The sequence below is a fragment of the Balaenoptera ricei genome, chromosome 7 (genome assembly GCF_028023285.1).
Source record: "Balaenoptera ricei isolate mBalRic1 chromosome 7, mBalRic1.hap2, whole genome shotgun sequence".
NCBI lineage: Eukaryota > Metazoa > Chordata > Mammalia > Artiodactyla > Balaenopteridae > Balaenoptera > Balaenoptera ricei.
The window spans coordinates 76130273-76152826 of record NC_082645.1 but is presented as its reverse complement, the minus strand read 5'-3'; the positions used below and the strand labels follow the sequence as shown (position 1 = coordinate 76152826).

Sequence of the window (22554 nt, the reverse complement as noted above, 5' to 3'; positions counted from 1 at the left end):
GCTAGGGTCAGAGAAAGAGATGTGACCCCAAAAGTAGTGTCAGAGCGATGCTATGTTGCTGGCTTTGAAGATGAGGAACAGGCCACGAGAATGGGGGTGATCTCTAGAAGCGTGAAAAGGCAAAGAAATGAATTCATCCCTAGATCCTCTAAAAAGGAGTGCAGTCCTGCTGACACCTTGATTTTAGCTTAATGCGACCCAGGCTTCTGACCTACAGAACTGTAAGATGATACATTTGTGTTGTTTTAAGGCACTAAGTTTGTGGTAATTTTTATGGCAGCCATAGAAAATTAATACACCATTCCAGGCCACTCATGCTCGCTGTTGCCTCTGCTTGGAATGCCGTTTTCCCCCAGTTCTCCAGGGACAGATCCTTTTCAAATTTTAGGTCTCAGATTCACTATTACCTCCTTACAGAGTCTACTCTTACGGCCTTATCTGCAGGATCCTTCCCACCACTGACTCGTGAGCAACTCTAAAACAACACAGTTTATTTCCTTCATGGCGTATCCCTGTGTGGAATTACCTTGTTTGCTACTTATTCTGTTTTAAGCTCCGTAGCGTCAGGGACCTTGTCTGTGCTGCTCACAGCTCTACTGCAGACCTTGTTTGTGCTGTTCATACTACATCCTTAGTGCTTTGATTAGAACCTGGCAAATAATAGACAATCAACAAATATTTGTTGAATGAGAAAATGAATTAAACTGGGGAGGTGGTTATTTCAGGCAAAGGTCAGAGCCTGAATAAATTTTGAGGTGTGAAACTGCTTATTCCTGGGAAAATCTATGTTTCCAATGGCTGAAGCCAAAAGAGGAAAGTAGAGGGAGATGGGACCAAGAAATAGGCATTTTCCTTCTCCTCCTTCATTATTATTACTGTTATTATTATTTTAAAATATCATGTTGCTATATCATGTAAGTACTTAGGAATTAACAAATATAAAAAAACAAAATAGACTTACAGGTATAGAGAATAAATGAGTGTTTACCCGTGGGGAGAGGGAAGGGGGGACTACATAGGGGTAGGGGATTAAGAGATACAAACTACTATGCACAAAATAAGCTACAAGGATATATTGTACAGCACGGGGAATATAGCCAATATTTTATAATAACTTTAAATGGAGTATTAGCTATAAAAATATTGAATCGCTATGTTGTACACCTAAAACTAATATAATATTGTCAATCAGCTACAATTTTAAAAAATGCAAGCGCATAATAAAAACAGTAAGACTCAGTGAACAATTGGATGCGGGTTGAAGGAGAAGGAGGAGTGTCCTCTGTGTCTTATCTTTGGGACTAGGATAATTGTGGTAGTGTTAATTGGTATTGAGCTACATGGACTTGTCCAGAGGGAGATGTTCAAGCACTTAGAAATACAGGTCCACAGCTCAGGAGGGAAGCCTTGACTGGAAGTTATTAGCATGTAAATGGAAATAAAGTCAAGGGGTCTAGTAGTTAAAATAGATCAAGATAATGGGCAAGGAGAGAAAAAAGCTGATAATACAATACTGGAGAGCACAATAACTTTCTGAAAGGAATTAGCAAAGGAAATTTGACCCCAAAAACAGAGGAGGAGTAGTAAGTAGTATGTGGGACCAGGAAGCCATGGGGGGAAAAAGTTTCAGTAAGAAGAAGGGAGTAGTCTGAGTATCAAACACAACAGGAGGAAAAAGGAAAGATCTTTGGGTTTATCAACAAAGGGGTATTGGTGTCTCTGGTGGTGCCGGTGATGACATCCTGATGCACAGGGTGAAGTATAACCAGGAGGGGAAGGAGAGGAAGGAGAGGAAAAAAAAAGATGGTAGAAGATGTGTAGTCAAGGGAAACCTTTGGTTTTTTGCTTCTTTTTTGAAGAAATTGAGGAAGATACTGACAGAGTAATGTCTCGAAGGAAATGTAAAGGGAAGGGATAAAGAGTGCAGAGGGAGGGACTAACCCCGAAGGGTGCTGAGACACCTTCTGAGATTGGAAGTATTGGTGTCAAGTAGATCTAAAAGCTAGGAAGCAGTGAGAACACTAACTTTGGAGTAATAGAAACCTAAATCTACCGCTTATTAGCTTAGCAAACTTGAAACTTCTTTGAAGCGTAATCCCTTTATATGTGACTTGAGAAAATTAATAAATACCCTTTCAGAGTTGCTGTGAAAAATTGGATTAGTAAAAATTGACCCACTAGGCCCATGTTATTATAATATGCACAATTCATTGGAATTGTGACAGATTTCTGAGCTCTCCACTCAAGCACTGAGGCCTAGAATCAGTTCTTCAAGGACTGAGAAATGGTCAAGTCTTCCTGAATTTAGCCACATCTATTAAACAGACACACCTGGTCAATATCTGTGTATGTTTTACTTTTTTCCACATTATAATGTAGAATCCTAAAGCCAAACATAGAAGAAAAGCCCAAGTCACAAATCTAGCAAGGATAAGAGAGAATGCTAATAATTTATCTCAGCTCTCTTGAAAATATTTGCTCTGCCTCTATCATACCATGTGCTTTTGGTCTGATGGGGAGAGGAGGCTGGGACTGGAGGAAACTGTGAGAGGTTGCCTTGGATTTTAAATCTTTCTTATAAAAGCTGTGTTTACATTTAAATTTAAAATAACTATTGATATGCTGATAATAACTGTTTTAATAACAGATACTAAGCTGCTGGTCTGAGCAAGCACTGAGTGTTTATGTACACTGATTCTGCTACAAGTCCTGTTCCCGTTTAGTTATCATCTATGTGCTCTCAGCATTTAGAATACTTTCTGAGAATTGCAGATTCTCCATAAATGTCCTTAGTCTCTGTGGTTCAGTAAAGATTCCACACAAGATGCCTGAAAATTGTGCCAACCCTTTGGTATCGGGGTGTTGATGTCTAAAATAGTTTCAAAGTAGAATAGAAGTGGCAAGCACATGGAGTAAATTGTTTTTTCTCTGCATTTTCCTGTTATTCTTTTTGAATATTTAGCAAGGTGTTTTTCAAGTCCTGGCCTCTCTCAGATATTCTAGTTAGAATTAGCAGAAGGGTGATTTTTGGTTCTTACTCGGCCCATTCGTTTAAGTGGGAGCAGGGCATTTAAGTGTGGTGGTGCCAGAAGTATTTAATTGAAATGGGACGTGTTGAAGTGAAAAACTAGACTGAGGGGTACAGCTGCGTGGAGAGTTGACCTCCTCTGGAATACTTCTCTGGAGATTCTAGCTCCAAAGTGAAAATTCAAAGTTTCTTAGATTTCTTCTATGAAGAAAAGTGAGGATAATATATTACTTACCTAATCTTACCCTATAATCTCTCCTTTCTCTGAATTTCTCCTAGGCTTAATATATCCCACACATATGTATATGATCTGGCTTATATTTCTTGTTTCATGTAAATTTCTTTTCTTAGTGTCTACACGTGTTCCTTGGAGGCAGTGGGTATGCCTTTCACTTACTTTGTGTCATCCTCTCCCTCCAGTACTTAGCGCAGGGCAGGGTTCCTGATCAATGCTGAGTAATTATAAACCATTGACTCACCTGTGTTGTGTAGAACAGCCATTCTGATTCTGGGTAGACTCAAGGTAGCAAATGTATTAGGTTATGTGGAACACTCGGAGGTCATTAAGATCTTGGCAAGCATGAGTGTGGCACAAAAGTTCATGAATAACGCTCTTGAATGGCAATTGCAACTGGAACTACCAAATTCCCTGAAAAGCTGGTTTAGGGGTAATAATACCACCATCTACTTTTACGTAGTTCTTTGCAACTCAGAACTTAGTTAATAATATATTACTTGTTTTAATGTCACTAAACCCTGTCCGCTGGTCAGGGCAAAACTCTGTTCTCAAATGAGAAAACTGGAGTGCACAGAGATAAAGGACTTTGTGTTTACAAAATGGGTGAGTGGCAGAGCTGATGTCTGAAGCGAGGCTTTTTGCATCCAAATACAGTGTCCTTCCCATTACTCCACACTAACATAGTGGACTGCTTTTTTACATAATTAAAACTCTCTGGGACAAGAAGGACCTGCAGATGTGTTTCTCTAAATAAGAGAGATGGAGAGATAAGGAGACGATCTTAATTCAAAGTATGATGCATTTGTCAAATAGTTTCTTCACCTGGACATTTAAGGGTCCCCTTCCAGAATCTGGGAAAAGAAACAGAATGTAGCAAGGGGACAAGAATGAGTCCTCCTTAGTAAAAAGAAAGGGTTAAAATTTGTTCCTTTGAAAGTTTAAAGTGGACAAGGATCCTGAATTATCTAGACACCAAAAACTAGGCTGAAAGTCTGTATTTCCTCCCTATAGGGAAAAAGTGAAGGGGTGTGTGTCTGGGGAAAAGGGTAGGGAGGGGAGAATGAGTCTCTTTCCTTCTAACAGGCTTTCTCTAAAAAAAAAAAAAAAAAGGGAAAGAGAAACAAACGTTTGTTTCTGTGATTAAGCCCCATTTATGTTTAAAACATAAATGAAATAGGGACAGTTCAAGGCACAGAGGCGCGTGTTCTGATTTGGTTGTTTACCATCAATCAGACCGTTGCTTGGCAGACACTGGATGGTTATGAGCCTGAACAAGCTGAAAAGGGGCAGGAAAAGAAGTGGAGGCAGCATTCTTCCTATTTAAAGCTGCATCGCTTGAAAAAAGTTTTCGCAGACTGTGCTGGAGCTGGTGCTGAAAAAGGGGGTTTTCAGAGGCTGCCCTGGGGCTGGTGCTGAAAGAAGAGCCCACAGCTTACTTCATGGTGCTACAATAACCTTAGAATCCACTTTTCACTCCCAGGAGGACCCACATGTCTAATATTTAGACATGATGGCAAATTGGGTGGAAGCAAGACCTCTCCTCATTCTTACTATTTTATTAGGGCAATTTGTCTCAATAAAAGCCCAGGAAGAAGACGAGGATGGTGAGTTTGCCGTTTGCTTTCCTTGTGGTGTTTATTGCATGGTTTGGGAAATAGGTGGAATGTTAAGCCTCAGGAAGAGCATGAAGAGGAGGCTCTGATTTGAAGTTGAGAAGGGGGCTGACAGACTTGCACCTGGGAAACAGCTCGGGAGACAATCGGGATGTTTGTAAATCCGGAGCTTCCACATCTGCGGTTCCAAGAGTACACTCCTGAATATTTCTGGGAAAGCCTAGGATAAGTCCTTTTGCCTGAATGTGGAGAGTGGGAAGTTTAAAAGAAAAGGAGAGTGCTTAAAACAGAGCACTAAAGGCACTTTTAGTTAGAGGAGTTCTGTTCCGTGGGCTGGAGTTTTCAGAGCAAGGAGAAGTCGCAGCAGAAGCAGGGTAGGGTGGAGTCCTTTTTGTACTGAACTTCAGCTGCTTCATAAAATTCTTTGTTGAGAAAAACCTCTGCAGCCAGTCTGATAACTGATTTTTTCTTTGTCTTTGGCTCCTTATTTTGCTCTCTTTACAGGCTTCTACGTCTTTCCCGTTTTCATTTGTGATCTTACAATCACTTTTGCTTTCTGAGAGACAGTCTCGTTTCTTTCCCCATGGCAGAAGTTGATAGAAGCCAGATTTCTTATTTTCCCACCCTACTGACTTGATTATCAGGACAGTGGTGGTTCCCTGTTGGATGGCGGAAGGCAGGAAATCCACATGCCTTATATAATTTATTTATCAAGGAGCATTTTATTGGCATTATTCATTAAACACAAGTTTCCTTTCTTTTCTTTTTTTAAAATGTGAGGCAAATCTTGACTGGTTACCGATTTCTTTTCATTTGAAATTTGCATATGTTAGGGTTGGGTTCTATGGTATGTTAAGCAAAAATGCATGGCTGCTATAAAATATAAGAAAATATTTAAATTGGTTCCACTGATTATTAAATCCTTCCCCTCCAGGCCTGAAGTTTCAAATACAGACATGTACTGTTTCATAATAGGCCATTATAGATTTTCATAACAATTTAACATCAAACTCAAGCTTTTAAAACTTAGCATATTTATTAAAATTTTGTTATTGTCTTTCATATATATTTTTGTGTATATATACACATATGTATGTGTGTATATATATATTTTAATACCTGCTTCTGGGTATTTTTGCTCTATAAATGTTCATAAAATTAATATAGAGACCACGAGGTCTAAAAAACATTTAAAAAGTGAAAATAAGAATCTGGGATGAATACCCAACAATCTGTCCAGAGTCCCATAGAGGGGGCACTTTCTAAAATCTTGGATCTTTTTATGTTACTTTTTATGTTTTTGAAAATGAGACAATTTATAAAAGATGAAACTTCTTGAGTTTCCTTGTAATGTTGTGAAAAGCATGTACAGTTTGGAAGGGTTGGGGAGATAATTTAATAGGAAGTAGAAGTCAGGAAAGGGGAGAAATAAAATACAGAAAAATTACAATAGAAATAGAAAAATCTGAACATAAAAGAAGTAGTTGACTCCCCTCCCCCACCAAAACAACCAACAACTTTCTTTTAAAACTTAATTAACACAACTTTCCTTGTTAATATATTTTAAAATAAATAACTTACATTTATAAAGTATGAAAATAATTGAACATGTAAATAAATGTTTCCTAAAGCATATGGAGTAGGCCATATGTTAAAAGACTTTCTCAAATAGTTGTAATTACGTTGTAGGTGTTTCTGAAAAATGAGCATAGTTCAATTTTCCTTAATACTAATTTACATAAATGTTAGGAATGTGAGGCTTGATGCAAAAAGTCCCTGATTCCATACCAACTCTGCTCCCCCCCGTATAACCAAACAGCATAGAAACTGGAATTCCAAACATTATATTTTACAGAAAAAGGGTAATTGCTTTCATACGTATTATAAAAAATAAATTCCTCAGTTTTATTACTCAAGCTAAGAGAATACATGTGATAAAAATTCAAAAGCAAAAGAAAATAGTTATGGTCCTAATTAAAGTTGATGTAGAAAAGAATTCCAGAATCCAGAATATTCAGAGCTACATAACTTGTATTTACTTACCATGCATATTTTGGTTTAAGTTATATTGTGTGGTACTTGGCAATACTTTATTTTCCCTGTTCAGGCTTGTCACAAGCTTAATAGAAGTGTCAGAATTTTGAAACTCCATGTGATTTTAAGTTTGGGGAAGAGTAAGTTCAGGTAAATGTTTTAAACTAAAGAAATATCTAAGGCACACATGCAAAACAAATATGTTTTTCAAATTTTAGCTCTAAGTCATATAATGTGGTATTGATTTTGTGTACAGATATGTCCCCTTTGAATGTGGAGACCTATTATCGTATGTAAGTACATATTTATGAGCTTTTATTTTTTTCTTTTCAGGACTTCAAGGTATATTTTTCTTCTGTTTGACTGTGATTATTTTTACTGGAAATTTAAAACATATTTTACTTAGTTACACAGTACCTGTCTGATAAAAATACTTATGAATGAGGAGATAAAAGAAAGTAAATAAAGTTTTAGGCCGTTTAGGCCAAAATCATTACTACTTCTCACTAAATTTTAAGAACTGAATTGATTTTTTAAATTCATAAAAATGAGAAAGTTTGAGAGTTGGGCTAACTTTAGTTGAGACTACTAAGTAAAATTAAGTAACAAAAATGAGTCAAGGTGACAAAATCAGCTTTTCGTGAGTTTTTTTGTGTGTGTGTTTGTTAGGGGGGTGCTTTGAAAGGTTCCCCATTTGTTTTTTGTAGGAGAAAATACTAGTGCATTTATAGTAATTTTTATATTCCTAAATAAAGGTCTAACACCTAGTGAGCTTATATACATTCTTGTTATTAGAAGTGGACATACTTAATCTTGGAAAATAGTCTCTGATATGAATCATTGATTTCAACAACAGAGAAGAAATGGAGAGAAGGGAAGGTGCAGAAATGTACCATTTTATTTCCAGAGACTATAAACGTCAGTGCTTCTCAGAGGCACTGAGAAGGTAGGTAACATCAATAAGTGAAGCAAGCGAGTGTTTGTACGTCAACAGGGGATGGTGGGCCTGTGGAGAACTGAAGATGCATGCCCACTTGAAGACAGTCACATCTAATGTTTTCAGAAAGCATTGCCTAAGCCAAGTGCAGTATATTTGAGTGCCAGGTTTGGCTCCTGGACCATAAATTTGCAACCCTCTTGTGGCAACCCTACACTAATATCCTGGACCCAAGCCAACTTCTGATTACTAAGAGATGAGGGGCTCACAGTCCTTTCTATACCATGGTCTCCTGCATTTTTATTATATTACGTCTACCATTTATCTCATTGTTAAAATACAAATATGAAGAAACTAATGCTTAACACTCAGCAGTACTTGGATGGGATGATTTTAAAGGAGGTACAGAATACAAATACATAGTGTAAGATACTTGTTCACTCATAAATTGTTTTAAACTTTTTACTACTGAAATAGATACTTTGTATCATGTAGGATATGCAAACTTTTCTTTTATAGTGGATGTTTTAATCTAGGTCTACCTGCATATAGCAGAATGCAGTAGTTTAAACAAAAAAAGTGGTTTTTTTCCTTATATAAAATAAGCTTCTAGTTAGGTAGTGAAAGGCTGGTAGACCAGCTCTACAGAGTCATCAGGGATTCAGTTTTTTTCTAGCTCTCTCATATCCCTAGGGTACACTCCTTGATGTTATGTTCCTAGACAGCTGCTGGAATCCCAGCCATTATATTTACTTTCCTGGCATCTGGGTAGAGAATGGGAGACAAAGGCCGTGATTCCCTCTTTTTTAATGGAGACTATTAAGTCATCATATCATTTCAACTTACTTGAAAGTTGGCTAGAATTTAGTCATATGGTCATACAAAGTTACAAGGACTGCTGGGAAACGTAGTCTTAGCTGGATAGCACTGGCAGTGTACTCTACTGAATAGAGTTATATTATGAAGGATATAAAAGGGAGAATAGCTATTAGGAGGCAACTATAATCCCAGCCACAATGAGTATAATTGTCAACTAGTGGAATAGATCTGGTTTCAATGGACAGAATATAGTTGAGTAACCTGATTTACCCTGGTTATTGTTCACTTCTGAGCAGACTACAAAGCCAAGAACACTGGATGGCACTTAAATACTAGGTTGTAATTCTTTGCAATTCTTTCCTTATTCTCTTCAGATAAATTTAGACGTACCTATAATTTTTATTCAAATTAGAACAAGGCTTTATTTTGAAGAGTATCTCTCTATATATGTAGATTGGTAGATTGATAGTTATAGTGAATTTTTTATATTGACAAATGCAGTGTATACTTTGACCATGACTCTTTAAGTTTGTTGGTAAGCGATCCACAGATCAGTGTTGAGCTGGCTGCATAAAGAATCACGTGAAGAGCTTGTTGCCAATATAGATTCTAGGCTCCCTTTGTTTCCAGATATCCTGATTTGGTAGATTTGGATGGGATCTGGGAAGCTTTCAGGTGATTCTGATTCATGCTGGTGAACCACTGTATTAAATCTCTACCTAACACTCTTGTCTTGATATGACACCATTTGGCTTCCTGTTCTAAGGCTACACACTGTGACTTTGGCAATATCTTGCTATTCTAGTCATTCCTTTCACTTATAAGGCTGCTTAATTGAAGTTTGTATATAAACCACTGCAAATTCACCATCATTTCTGGAAAAACAACTCAAGGCCCAAATCCTCCTCATGGGCAGGTTAGGTGAATCATTCTACTATGCAAAGGACACAGACTATTAAAATGTATTTCCAGGTGAATATATAGTTTTCTTTTTCTCTCTTTTACTTCCTGCTCTTCACACTTCTATCATATCAACACAGGCCTAAAACTCATTGTGTTGATCATTCTAGAAATGCACATAATGCAGTATGTAAAGTAAAAACATAAAGAGAAAGGTTTGTTTTGAGAGGAGGAGACTCAGAAGATTGAAGTCATGTTAATCTATTTTTTTCTTTTTTTAATCAAACAGCTTGCTCCTACTTGAAGGATAATTCATAACATCATCACTTAGCCTTATATGGAAATTCATAAAATATTTAAAAATGGATCGGTCACTTTTTGACTGATGTTTTTTTCTCTGAGATTACAACATTGAAAAGTTTAGATTTACATATGAGAGATATAATGATAGTAGGAAAGAAAGACTAAAATTGTTAATTATTAATTGACCTATTGTGTACATATTGGCAAGTTGAACAAGTTTATATAAGACAATGGAATGGTTGGAACATATGGACCATTCAGTTTTCCTCTAAATTTCTTTCCATATAAATTTCATGTGGCTTTTTCTAAATTTCATTTAAGGCTGAAGAACTGTTATGTACAAAGAGTATCTATCCTTGGCATTTGCATGAGGGGTAGTCTATCCAGTGGAAAATTTTGCCTTAAAGTTGTGACGACATTGGTCGCCTAGTGTTTTTATTTTATTTTATTATTTTATTTTTTATTTTTTAATTAATTAATTAATTTATTTATTTTTGGCTGTATTGGGTCTTCGTTTCTGTGCAAGGGCTTTCTCCAGTTGCGGCGAGCGGGAGCCAGTCTTCATTGCGGTGCGCGGGCCTCTCACTGTCGCGGCCTCTCCCGTTGCGGAGCACAGGCTCCAGATACGCGGGCTCAGTAGTTGTGGCTCACGGGCCTAGCCGCTCCGTGGCACGTGGGATCTTCCCGGACCGGGGCACGAACCCGTGTCCCCTGTATTGACAGGCGGATTCCTAACCACTGCGCCACCAGGGAAGCCCTTATTTTATTTTATTGATATGTTTAAAACTAAACTCTTCAACAGAAATCAGGATGGTTCCATCTTATACTGAGTATATTCTGTAAGGAACAGTGTATCAGGGACATTACAATAGCACAAGATTTTCCTTACTCACGTGTTGCCTTCTACAGAGAAGGCAGTAATATTAACAGTATTAATAAATTAATATTCATAAATAATGAACTTTGTCCCTATTAGCTTTCTGGTATAATGTTCAAACTCAAAAATGTTTGTATGCTTTTTAAAAAAAATTTTAGTTTAGATCTGAGAAGGAGGAAGGACTGTCTCACAGTTGGTTTTCTTTTCTTTTCCTTTCTGGGTGTCTGCTCAATCAGAATTATAAATTCAGTTTCAAGATGACAGTATTCTCGGTGGAAACATTGCTTGCAACATAAGCATCATAGCCTTGTTGTAGTCTATATACTTTAGTAAGTAAAGTAAGCCACAGTCCAACCATCATTGGGAGAACACCTTAGTTCTGGTCCATCTCTGCTATTTAGCAGTCTTGCTACCTTTAGAGTCCTGTAACTTTCCCAAACCTTTGAGTTCTCATCTGAAATTGGAGAATTTATACACACCCGTTAATCTGATGGGACTCTTAGGTGGGTCATTTGAGAACTTTACCTGAAGGCACTTTTAGAGCACTTAAATGAGACACAGAAAGTGATATTACAATCTGATTTCAGTCATCACAGATACAAACCTTGGTGGTATATATTTTACTTTCGCCAAATCTTTGAATTTGTTTTGAAGAAACTTCCAGATTTGTTCTCCTTCTGTACTTTGTTTGTTCTCCATCTCCTGGAGGAAGTTGCTCCATTAATCATGCTCTCTTTTCCATAACTTCAACAGCTTCCTTTCTATGAGCTCTTTCCCCTTAGCCTGTAAACAAGTTCAGCTTTCTCCCAGGGTCTGTGTCTGGCTCCCATCCTCTTTTTATTCTTAGCCCAGCTGCTTTAAAGGAGCAGAACAGTTTTCTGTCTGCCTCCATGCCCTCACTCATCCCATGCACTCTGACTTTTACCCCATCCATTCCACTTAAGCTCTTCTAGTAATGTGTGATGTTACAGTGGGCTCCTTTTACCTACCATTGACCACTCCAGCTTTCCTGAAAGGTGGTGCTCTGAAGATTCTCCCTCTACCTTCCTGACCTTTCCCTCTCAGCTTCATGGGCTCCTTCTCCTTATTTATCCCTTAGCACTTTGTTTTCTCATAGGATTTTGTCCGCTGGTCCTTTCTGTATATTCTCTCCCTAGAGTATCTAGGAATCTTACTCACTCTCAGGGTTTTGCTTAACAGCTAATTGCTGATCATTCTCAAATCTCTCTCTCCAACCCTGACCTTCCACATCTACTTCAGAATACCCAGCTTCCCACTGGATGGTCCATAACCACTTCAAGTTCAGTGTATCCCAAACTCAATTCATTATCTTCCCTCCAAGACAGGATCATCTTTCTCATGTATTCTTTATGTCAGTTAAAGGCAAGATCATCCTACCTGGTTATTCAAGCAAAAGTGTAGTCAGTCACTAAACTCTACCATTTTACCTGCTAAATATTCCTCATATATACCTCCTCTCCCTCTCTACTACAAATGCCTAAGTTTAGGCTCTCATCATCATATTGCAGTATTACTACAATTTACTGCAGTAGCATCTAACTTTGTCTCTTGCCTCCCATGTGACTACTTCCCACCCACACCTATAGAGACCCCCTCTGTTGCCACTGTGATATAAAACTAAAATCTGATTACCTCATTACCTTCCTTAAAATCTTCCATTGAGTCCCATAACTTGAGGAAAGAATAATGTTCAAGCTCCTAAGCAAGGAATACAAGACCTTCCATGATCTGACCCATTTCTAGAATTTTAGTCACAATCACTATCATTCTTTGCCTCAAAATAGGAATTGCCTGTAGTTCTCACCTCTCACTACACACATGCACACACACGGTTCCTTTTTTAAAGTCTATTTCCCAGGTTCCACTTCATGTCATAAATTTATTTTATGTATTAAGTATATGATAGTTATTCCATGCATATATGCCAATGAATATTATTTTTGAAAATCTAAAAAAAATCTCTCCCACTATTTATTCATTCAAATATGAGTGAACTGATTTCAAATTCAGGATTTGCAAATTATATTTGCATATTCTTGAGCAATTTTCTTGATGGCTCTATGTCCTAGTTTTTTTGTCTATAAAATTAGAATAGTAATATTTACCTTAAATAATTATTTTGAAGACTATCATGTATATAAACCACCTACATAGTAGTATGGCTCCCAACAAATACTAGGAGCTCATCAAATGATTATAGATACCATTATCCAACATTATTATCCAGTTGATATTATTATTCCATTACTATTTAGTAGTATAGCAATAATAATAAATGCTTATTGGGTAATTATAAGAACCAAAATGTTAGATGTTATGGAAAAAATAAACAACTTTTGCTCTCAAAGAGATTAAAATTAGTGTAAAACTTAAAATGCAAATTTTATTTACTGTTCTACTATGGTCATTTGGACAATACCTCAGTATTTTCATCTAAATCTAAATAGTCTATATTGTAAGCCCATTTATAAATTTTACCCTTCAAATAGCAGAGCTTTATTGTAGCGTCTTCTTGTGTAGGTTTATATGGGAAAAAACAAAGGGAACAAAAAGCTCTTTCCACTGAATACTTTCTAATGACCCTGTGATTTGAAGCATCACTGCCGCTCTCCTGTTCCTCACCCCCACAGCATTTCATTCTCTGTAGTCGTTCCCAGGATGTAAGCAAGCCAAGCACGATCCGTTCCATGCCCCAGTGCTACCACATGTCTGTCTACCGGCTCTGTCTGTTTCAGAGTTTATTTTCTGAAAATATGATAGTCATAAAAGTCTGTAGTAAAAATTGGAAGCTTATTTTCCACACTGCATTGCCCTGGGTTGTATCTGGAATGAGAGGAATTGCTTCACTGCACAGGGATTTACAACGCAGCTCCCAGGACTATTTGGATACAGTAGAGGGAGTGACTGTCTTTTCTCAGACTTTGCAGCAAGTCTCTTCATTTTCCAAAGTCTGCTGGTTTCTTTACTCCCTTCGCTCCCAGGAGATTTTTGTAAAATTGACTCCAGAAAGCAGAAACTGGTGTAGGATGTAGGCACATTCTTTATAATCACACTTTCCTTACTTTGCTGTACTTTTTTTTCTTCTCAGTTTTTCAAACTTAAACAGAATGATGGGTTTGACTTGGCAGGAGGTGTGCACATGGAATATCACCAGATAATTAGTAGCTATGAATTCCTTTAATTAAATCTTTGTTATTCAATATAGCTGTTCTGTGGCTGTCAGCTCTAGAGTTTTTCATTATGGAATTTTAAAATATGGGTGCTTCCCTTAGCAAATACAATTTATTTATAGAGATTTAATGTTTTCATTTCATTTATCTTTCATTTAATATTTCTTAAATAATAGTTATATACTTATTATTTGCTCCCGAGGGAGAAGAACCTATCAGATTTATTCATGCTAGTTTGAAATTATTTTTAAATTTTTTCTTTTTCATTCTTTCCAGAGCTTTCTATTGAAGAAATAATTAAGTTACAGTTTAATTCAGAACATTATGCTTCTCATGTTAGTGCTAAATTTTTAGTTAGAGTTTCCAGTAGGATGGGCTGGTGGGTGAACAGTGAGGTTAACTGGTTACCATGGGAAGATGAACTACAAAGAAAAAGTTCCTAGTTTTCTGGTCTTTGGCTAAAAACACAAACCCTCTGAAGTTTATAAAGAAGGCTTATACTTTCATTTGAGAGGGCAGAAGGGCACTGGCCATTCTAAGGCAAATGAGTGATTCTGATATGAGAATCTTCTTTTATATGAGTTTGTACAGAAAAAAAGAAAAAGAGACTTGGGGGCAATGAAGGAGGAACAACTGAACATTCCATCAAGAGCTTGTGTTTAAGCTTTCAGGTGCTGCAAGTGTTATGTCTTTCTGAGTGTTAACAAAAAAAACACTTCTTTCTCCAGCCCTTCCCCATTTCCTCTTAAATCTTGATCTCTACACATTAGATTAGGCATGTGTTTGTCTGTATTTTTATTTTTCTCCCTTAAGCGCAGTAAAACTGAACTGAATTTTGCTGAGAAGCAACTGATAAATTCCTGAACCAATGGAGTGCTTATTAGCCTGGGAAGATTTCAGGATACTTTGAATCTGTTTGTTTTATTTTTTTAAAAAGTAGGCTAATTCCTTTATGTAGAGAATGAATCAAAATTGAAACAGTTCTAAAGAGATTAATCTGTGGATACATTCAAAGTTCCATTGGCAGTGTTTGTGTTTGGGTATGTGAAGGATGATGAAATAAAATTAAATCAGTATTTTATGATAATTAAATTAGTATTTTTATGGTATTTTGGTATATTCAGCATATAAATATTTGAGAAACTTGCCAGAGCTATATTCACCTGAGCTACCTTGTACCCCTTCCACATCTGTTCCATGTTGCTAAAGTCCCAGGAGGGTAAGCAGGTCCAGTTTTAAGAAAACAGGTTTGAAGTAGATGACTTTTAAATTTAATTTAATTTAATCATTTGTTTAGGGAAATACGTTTTCAACCTCCTTTCAGTTTGAAGGAAAGGCATTCAGGAATCTGCCTGAGAATCAAGGTCTCACACTGAAGCTTTATCTGCATGTCTCCTTCCCAAATTTGGTTCAAATTACAGAATTTTTCTTCTAGACTGACCTCCTATCAAAACTTACCTGTTTGGTGTCCTCTTCTTTTCTACTCCTTGGGAAACTAGTCTACAACACGTGCCCTCTCTAGTCATTATTCCAGTGCACCCTTTAAAAAATATTACTCCTATGTAATGTGAGTATATTATATATGGTAGTTTGCCTTTTATGATTTTTTTCCCCAATATTCTCTGGCCATCAGGATCAGCTGACATCATGGCTCTGGGTGAAAGTCCCAGTATCGGATGGACTCTATGGCACTATAGGTGGATAAAACACAGCTGTCATGGGCATCCCGTATTTGTCCGTGGAGGGTTCTACAGTCAGGACATTAGAATCACTTCAAACCCATTCTAATAGAAACTGAAAGTTGCCTTAGTATAATCAAAATGGAAATTTGCCCACAGGATTCCGACTGTTTCTGAAGAGGACTTCTGAGTTTCTTCAGGATAGAACCATATGATTGTGCATCATATGGAAAGCATACGTGCATGGGAAGATGGGTTCTCTGTGGGTACACAAGGATACCAATTAGCAGTTGGCTCAGATAGCCTCATTGAAATCATACATTAAAATGTAAGGCTCCAAGCTAATGTGGGGCTCCCTGACCATTCCTATATCATGTCTTGAGGGACTTATTTTGAGAATTTCAGAGAGGTTGGGGAAGTTTGTGATATCTCTTAATTTTTGTTCTTTGATTTCTCTAATTTTTTTGTTTACCCTATATTCCTAAAACATAGTCATTTTAGAATGAATAAATAAATAAACACAACCACAATACTATATCTCTGTTCTTTTGAGCTAATGGCATAGATACTCTTAACTAGGCCTATAGGCTGTAGGAATAGTAGGAATAGGGCACTATCTCACAATGAGATTTTTTAATTCTGGGAAATTCCTTCGGTTCCCAATTATTACCATTTTACTACACTTAGAACCTTAAACAGTGAGCAGTTTCTACATTTAGAACTTCTTCTTTTCCATTTACTTTCAAAAAGCAATTTAACAGAGCCTGGGTCTTTGGAGTCTCAAATTCGAATCCTGAGTTTGCCATTTGCAACCTTGTGACCTTGAGCAAGTTACTGATCTTTGAGATTCAGTTTTCCCATCTGCATATTGAAGAATTGAATTAAAATTTTGATGGGGGGAGCAGAATCCCTGGAGCAGAACAGGGCCAGGAATGGGGGAGAGGAGTGGAGAGAGGTATAATTGCGAGGTTTGAAATGGCAATAAGGAATTTTTTTAAATTTCATGTTCTTCCCTTGGGCCAGGTCTGTGCTCAGCTCCAGATTATTCACAAAGCAAGTCAGGAAAAGCAAACTGGCACAACCCCCCTGAAACTTATACTTTGGTATTAGGATGCATTTCGCAAACTTAGTGGTACATATACTCATTTAATTTTATTCTTTTTTTCTAATATAATGTTTGCCCATTTGGTTCAGGTAGAGTTGTTCAAGAAACTATGCTCAATACATAAAACATTTGTTTACTTTCCTGATATTTTACTGGTTCAAGACAGACTTATTTGGACCCTGGCAATGTTTTTATGAGGGATGGCATGCACCTCCACCTGGGTTGTCAATGCAGAGGAAGGAGCTCTGTGAGCTCATTCAACTCCTACTGACTCAACATGGCAACAGGGTCCAAAGAGCACTGGCCCTGAGTCAGACAACTCCAGTGAAATCCTGACTCTTTCCTTATAAATTCCTTATAATGTGTTGGAACCTTAATTTCCTCATTTATAAAACAGGGATAATACTTTTTATTTTGCTACCTCACAGATTCAAAATGAAGAGTTCATAATATCTGTGGAAATTCTGTGTCAAGTTTTAAAAGCCTCGATAAGGGTAATGTTATTATTTTAGTATGATTTACTGTAATGAAAAGTTAGATGAATAGAAAATAAATGTTTTATTTTAGGTAAATGAGAATATTTATAATCCAAAGGAATATAAGACTCTTCACAGACCTGAAAGAAAGCAAAATTAGTGGAGTTTTTTAAACCTTGAATTGCAGAGAGTAAAATACCTTGTTTACATATCTATCTAGAAAACTCCCAAAGCCCCAAAATAGGAATTAAGTAGGAAAAAAATGAGAATAGAGGCTTTGACTTGAGGATAAACAGAAGAGACGGAAAGACAAAACGTGATTTTTCTAATATAACTGGACTGCAGTCTCTATACAAGCAAAACTGTAGCTTCCTGACAGAAGGCTGAATCCACTATTATTATTACTTTTTCCCTATTCATCTCTCATCAGGAAGCCTGTCTCAAAATCAAAGTTAAGCTCTAAGGGCCTGTTTGTAGCATGGTATCCCTTTTCCCTGGGTCAGAAGGTGACTTTGAGCCAGAAGTTTAAACTGGTGATAAATATCCACAGCAATCTGAGCCAAGTGTTTAGACAAAGGTTCCATCATCCCTCAAGCCTGTCTACTTTCTGGTATATTTTAAGACTCTCTACTTGTACAGAGAGAAACGTGCAGTTAAAGAGATGAGGGCCTCAACTAAATAGACTGTTTCTTTCTTTCATGAATGAATTGTTGAAATAATTCTAAATTAAAACTAGACCAGGACACAGGAAATCTGCATTCTAATTGTAGCTCTATCATGAACTAACTTGGTGATTTTGTGGAAGTGACTTAAATTCTCTCTGGGCCTCAGTTTCCTCCTTTGTTATCCAGGGCCACTTTCTGCTCTGAAATTCTGTGACTGTAGAAGGTTTACATAAACTTACTTCACATAGGTCAGATTTGTGCTATACCACTGTGAAGAATCTCATGTATGCGTTTTGGTAGACTGAAGCATTATGCATAATTTCTGTAGGTAATATCTTTCTGTACTTTTAAATTAGGATTTGAAGTTTTGATCCAGGTTTCTAGTTATTTACCTGACTGTGGTTCATTTAAGAAACACAACTTCCAAAATGATCTGCTTTTCAGCGAATGGCTTTACAACAAAGTTTCTAGACGCTGTTGTAAAAGGTGATTGTGAAAAAAATTCAGAATAATCTGGCATTAAATTTTGTAGATTTCAGGTTAATTTTGAATTTCCCAGTTAGAGAGAAAATATGTAAATGCATTCCGTGTTGTGTTACACTATTACAACCATAAGACTTGGTGCTCTCTAAATATTTTTTGGTGGGATGGTGGTCAGAGGTTAGTGGCATCCTAGACTCTTGCCCTTAAAGCTGATGGATTTGTCTTTGCAATGAAGACACTGCTTACTTTTACTGACAATCTGCTGAACGTACTAAATTCTATTCTATCTAGCCTTTAAAAAAAAGGAAGGAAGGAAGGAAGGGAGGGAGGGAGGCAGGAAGGGGAATTAAAAACTTATGAGCTTTACCTGAGGAGTAGTTCATGAGATTGTCATGATTGTTCTTGATTCCTTATTTTATACTTGTTCCTCAGCCCTTATTTTTCTTTGCAATAATGTTTGTTGGGAGATATGTACATGTTTAGTCTGAATATTTAGAAGGCTTGATTTATTCCATTGATATTTCTTGAGCACAGAACTTTTTGGAACATGCTGCTTGTCTCCCATTTTCTTCAGGGAAAATGAGGGACTCATTTTTGTGTTTTATTTCCCACTTTTACTACTTCACTGATCCTGATTTAGTCCTCTAAACATTTATGTCCCCAAGTCCTGCTAGAATTTCACTCCCAGGCATTATGGATAGAAAATAGCCTTTTTAAAAAAATGTCTTTACCAGAAGTACGTGTGTCTAATTCGGGCATATGAAAAATTTAGATTAAAAATCTGACAAGATTTTAAAAAGGCACTCACAAATGCTCACATCCATGTAAAATCAGAAATGCCAGTGGGAGAAAACTGTCAGGTTCTAGATTAATGGACTCTTTGATAAATGAGATATACTCAGTCATCTTAAAGCAGGTGACAATAATTTCCTTCTTTGGGGAATATAAATCCCATTCTATCCTCAAAAACCATTATAAAACTGTTTTAGTGGCATTAGAATTTGCTTCAGATGATTCTGAAAAATTTGTCTTTCTTTGAAAGAAATAGTGCTCTGATCTCAAGTGATGATGATTTTGACTTGCTTTTCTATACAGGGCAGTATATCCCCACCCTGCAACCTACTTTCATTCCTTCATTATTCATTAACTCAGTAAATATTTACTGAGTACCTATTGTTAACCAGGCTCTTTACTGGATGATACAGAAACAAATATTTAGTCCTTGCCCCCCAGGGAGGGGGAAGAGTAAAAGCAAGAACAATACCATGTGGTCCGTGCAGTGATGGAGGCAGACAGAGGGTACTAGGGGAGTCTAGAGGGCGTCCCTGACACACAGCCTGGAAGGTGGAGGCGGGATGGGAGGCCAGGGAAGGTCTCAGAGGAGGGAGCCCCTGAGCAGGCATTCCCCTGCACTCACCCCATTATTTCCTCTATCTGTATTCCAGCCTCTTCTTCACACATCCACACCCTTCAAATCATAATCAAGTCTGGTGTGTGTCCTCTTTGAAAACTTTTGATTATCCCAGATATCTTTGCTCTTTTTCTCTAAACTACAGCACTTCTCCTTTCTATGACATATTTAGCACTCAATAAAACCTTTTCTGCATCGCCCATTGTTTTAGTTTTACTTAATAAATGTCACTGATCTCTTACTTATGTCATATGCTCCTTGAGTGTAAAGACCATTTCTCAAACCCAAAACGTCAGATACAGATTCTGTGCTATGCATATTAAGAGGTTTTCAATAAATGTTTGTGATTAACAATTTGAACAAAATATATTTCCCTTGATGGTTTAAAGTCAAATGCCTTCTCTCCATTGATTGTCACATTGTTGCCTAATTACATTACTCAATCTTGCTTGTTTTTACATACATAGCAGCAAACTTAAAAAAATGGAGCCGGCTTTTATGTATAGGTTAGCTGTATTTAGCGCCTTTTTGGGTAAAGCCTCATAAAAATACTTACTTCAAAGCACACTAATTGGCTACTATATACAAACAAAAGTTAATTTTATAACTTACCCATTTTATTTATAGTGATTTTAGTCAGGCTATAAGGGTGCAAAGATGATTGACACACTCTCCTGTATTTAAGGGGCATCCATAATGAGGGGAATAGACATATGAACAAATAATTATAAAACAATATAATAAATATGATGAAAAAGAAGGGCATAGGAGTATTCAGTTCACCTGTGAGAGCAAAGGTTAGTTTCCTGGAGGAGCCAGATCCAAAATATAAGTGATGAATGTGCAGTAACCAGAAGAAATGAGACAAGAGGAGCAAGTAAATAGCGTGTAGATAGGAAAAAACATTTGCAATACTCAGAAGTGTTATTTAACATTGTTTTGCAGGAAACTACAAGTACTTTGATGGCTTGGAGAATGGAACGTGGGATTATCTCATTTATTATTAGAGATGACTTTTTTGGATAATTTATTGGTTAATTATTTAAAAATTCAGTTTTTAATAACAGTAGAGACAGTGGGTATAGACTATTTTTTTTTCTTTCCCTATTTATTAAGCAACTTAGTTGTGAAGGGAAGACGAGATATAGGACCATAGTTAGGTAGAGTCAAGTGAGGATTTTTGTTTTGTTTTGTTTTGTTTTCAGATGACAGGATGGGATGTTCACAGACTGAGAGAAAGAGTTCCATGGAGGGAGAGATGTCGAAGATACAGAAAGAAAGGGGGAGAAGATTAACCAGGATATAGGAGAGGGCAACACTGGGTGTAAGGGGAGAGGAGTTAGCCTCTGAAAGGAGATTGGCTGTTGTATCTTCGACATTAGATGCGGGAAGACAAAGATGCAGTTGTAGCTTCAGGTGAAAGAAATACGTTTGGGGTACAAGAGGTAGGGGTGTGATTGTTCATGCTTGAATACATCAAGTCTTTTTATTGCCTCAGTTATTTTAATGCCTCAATCATTTTAATGCATCAATATTAAATTAAAATGGAATCAATTTAATTTAAACAATTAAATTATATATACTAGGATGTCCTTTGAGACCAGTTGTCTCACCTATTGCTCTGTTTGTGCTAGCATCATGTGAAGATTAAGTTATCAGTAAGTCATTTGTTTTCATTGTGAATGTTGGTTAAATATCAAATAGTTGCTCAAAATGCTTGCATCAAAATACATGATGTTTCTTTTTCTAACTGGGCAATGTGTTGTGCTTTTGGATAGTCAGGTTCAACCTTCCATCAGTCTCTAACTCCCCCCCACCCCCACCTCACCCCCACTAAAGGTCAGGTGTTCCTAAATCACAATGATTAAAAAAAAGATTCACTTTCTCAGAGGCAAGGTTAAGGTTTTCTGTGCTGGCCAGTGGTCTATATTCAGTTGACATTTATTTGTAGAGTTTTCTGCCTCTATTAGTAATAATATCACACTAGATCTAAGTAGGATTGTACAGTTCACAAAGTACATTCACTCATTTGATGTACACGTAAAACCTAAGCACCTTAGATTACAGATGAGGAAACCGAGATGCACAAGGGATAAATGATGCAGCAGACGTTGGATAGAGATAGAGAACCTAGGTTTTCTGGCTCCCAGTCCAGGACTCTTTCAACTGTATCTCACAGAGAGAAGAAAAGGAAAGAGGAAGACAGTTTTAGTTATCAAGAAGAGCACGCCACACTATTATATGAAAATCATTTTTATTCAGTGACGCATTCTTAGAGACTTCAGTGAGACCAAACCTGTGACAGACAATGATTAGGGAAAGTATAATTCAATCTTGTAGAAGCTTAGATTTTTTTTTTTTTAGACCTGGAAGTCAGAGATTATCACGAAGAACTATAGTGAGGAGGAAATAACCATACAACTTTTAGTTTATACAAATAAAATGTTTTACTTGAGGTGAAATAGGAAACCTTGTAACCTGGAATCTGCATAGTGGTGAAAACAAACACAATTACAGGTTGTGTTACAGGGCAAGAGCCAAAAGGGACTTTTGGAAAGAAAAACTAATGCTGGTTTAGCGTTCAGTGGGATCCCTCTAATTATTAGGCTTTCTGTCCTGGCTTTATATACTGCACTGATTATAAAATTAATGAAACCATCATTGGCCAAATATTTATTGAGTGCTTCCATGATCCCTGAATCCTAAAGTGCCATGTTAAAAATTGGAAGTAGAAAGAAGAATAAGAAATGATCTTCATATTTAAGAACCCCAATATGAGAGATACAACTAGTTAT

General features: G+C 36.9%; 1 protein-coding gene across 1 annotated transcript in view; it reads left to right on the top strand.

The window, feature by feature from the left end:
• The first annotated feature begins 4770 nt into the window (after positions 1-4770).
• Positions 4771-22554, top strand: part of COL5A2 (collagen type V alpha 2 chain) — a 143437-nt gene continuing 125653 nt past the window's right edge. Inside the window, exon 1 of the mRNA XM_059928323.1 lies at positions 4771-4870. Coding sequence (XP_059784306.1) covers positions 4774-4870 — 97 coding nt within the window. The 5' untranslated portion in view covers positions 4771-4773. The remainder of the gene's footprint in view (positions 4871-22554) is intronic.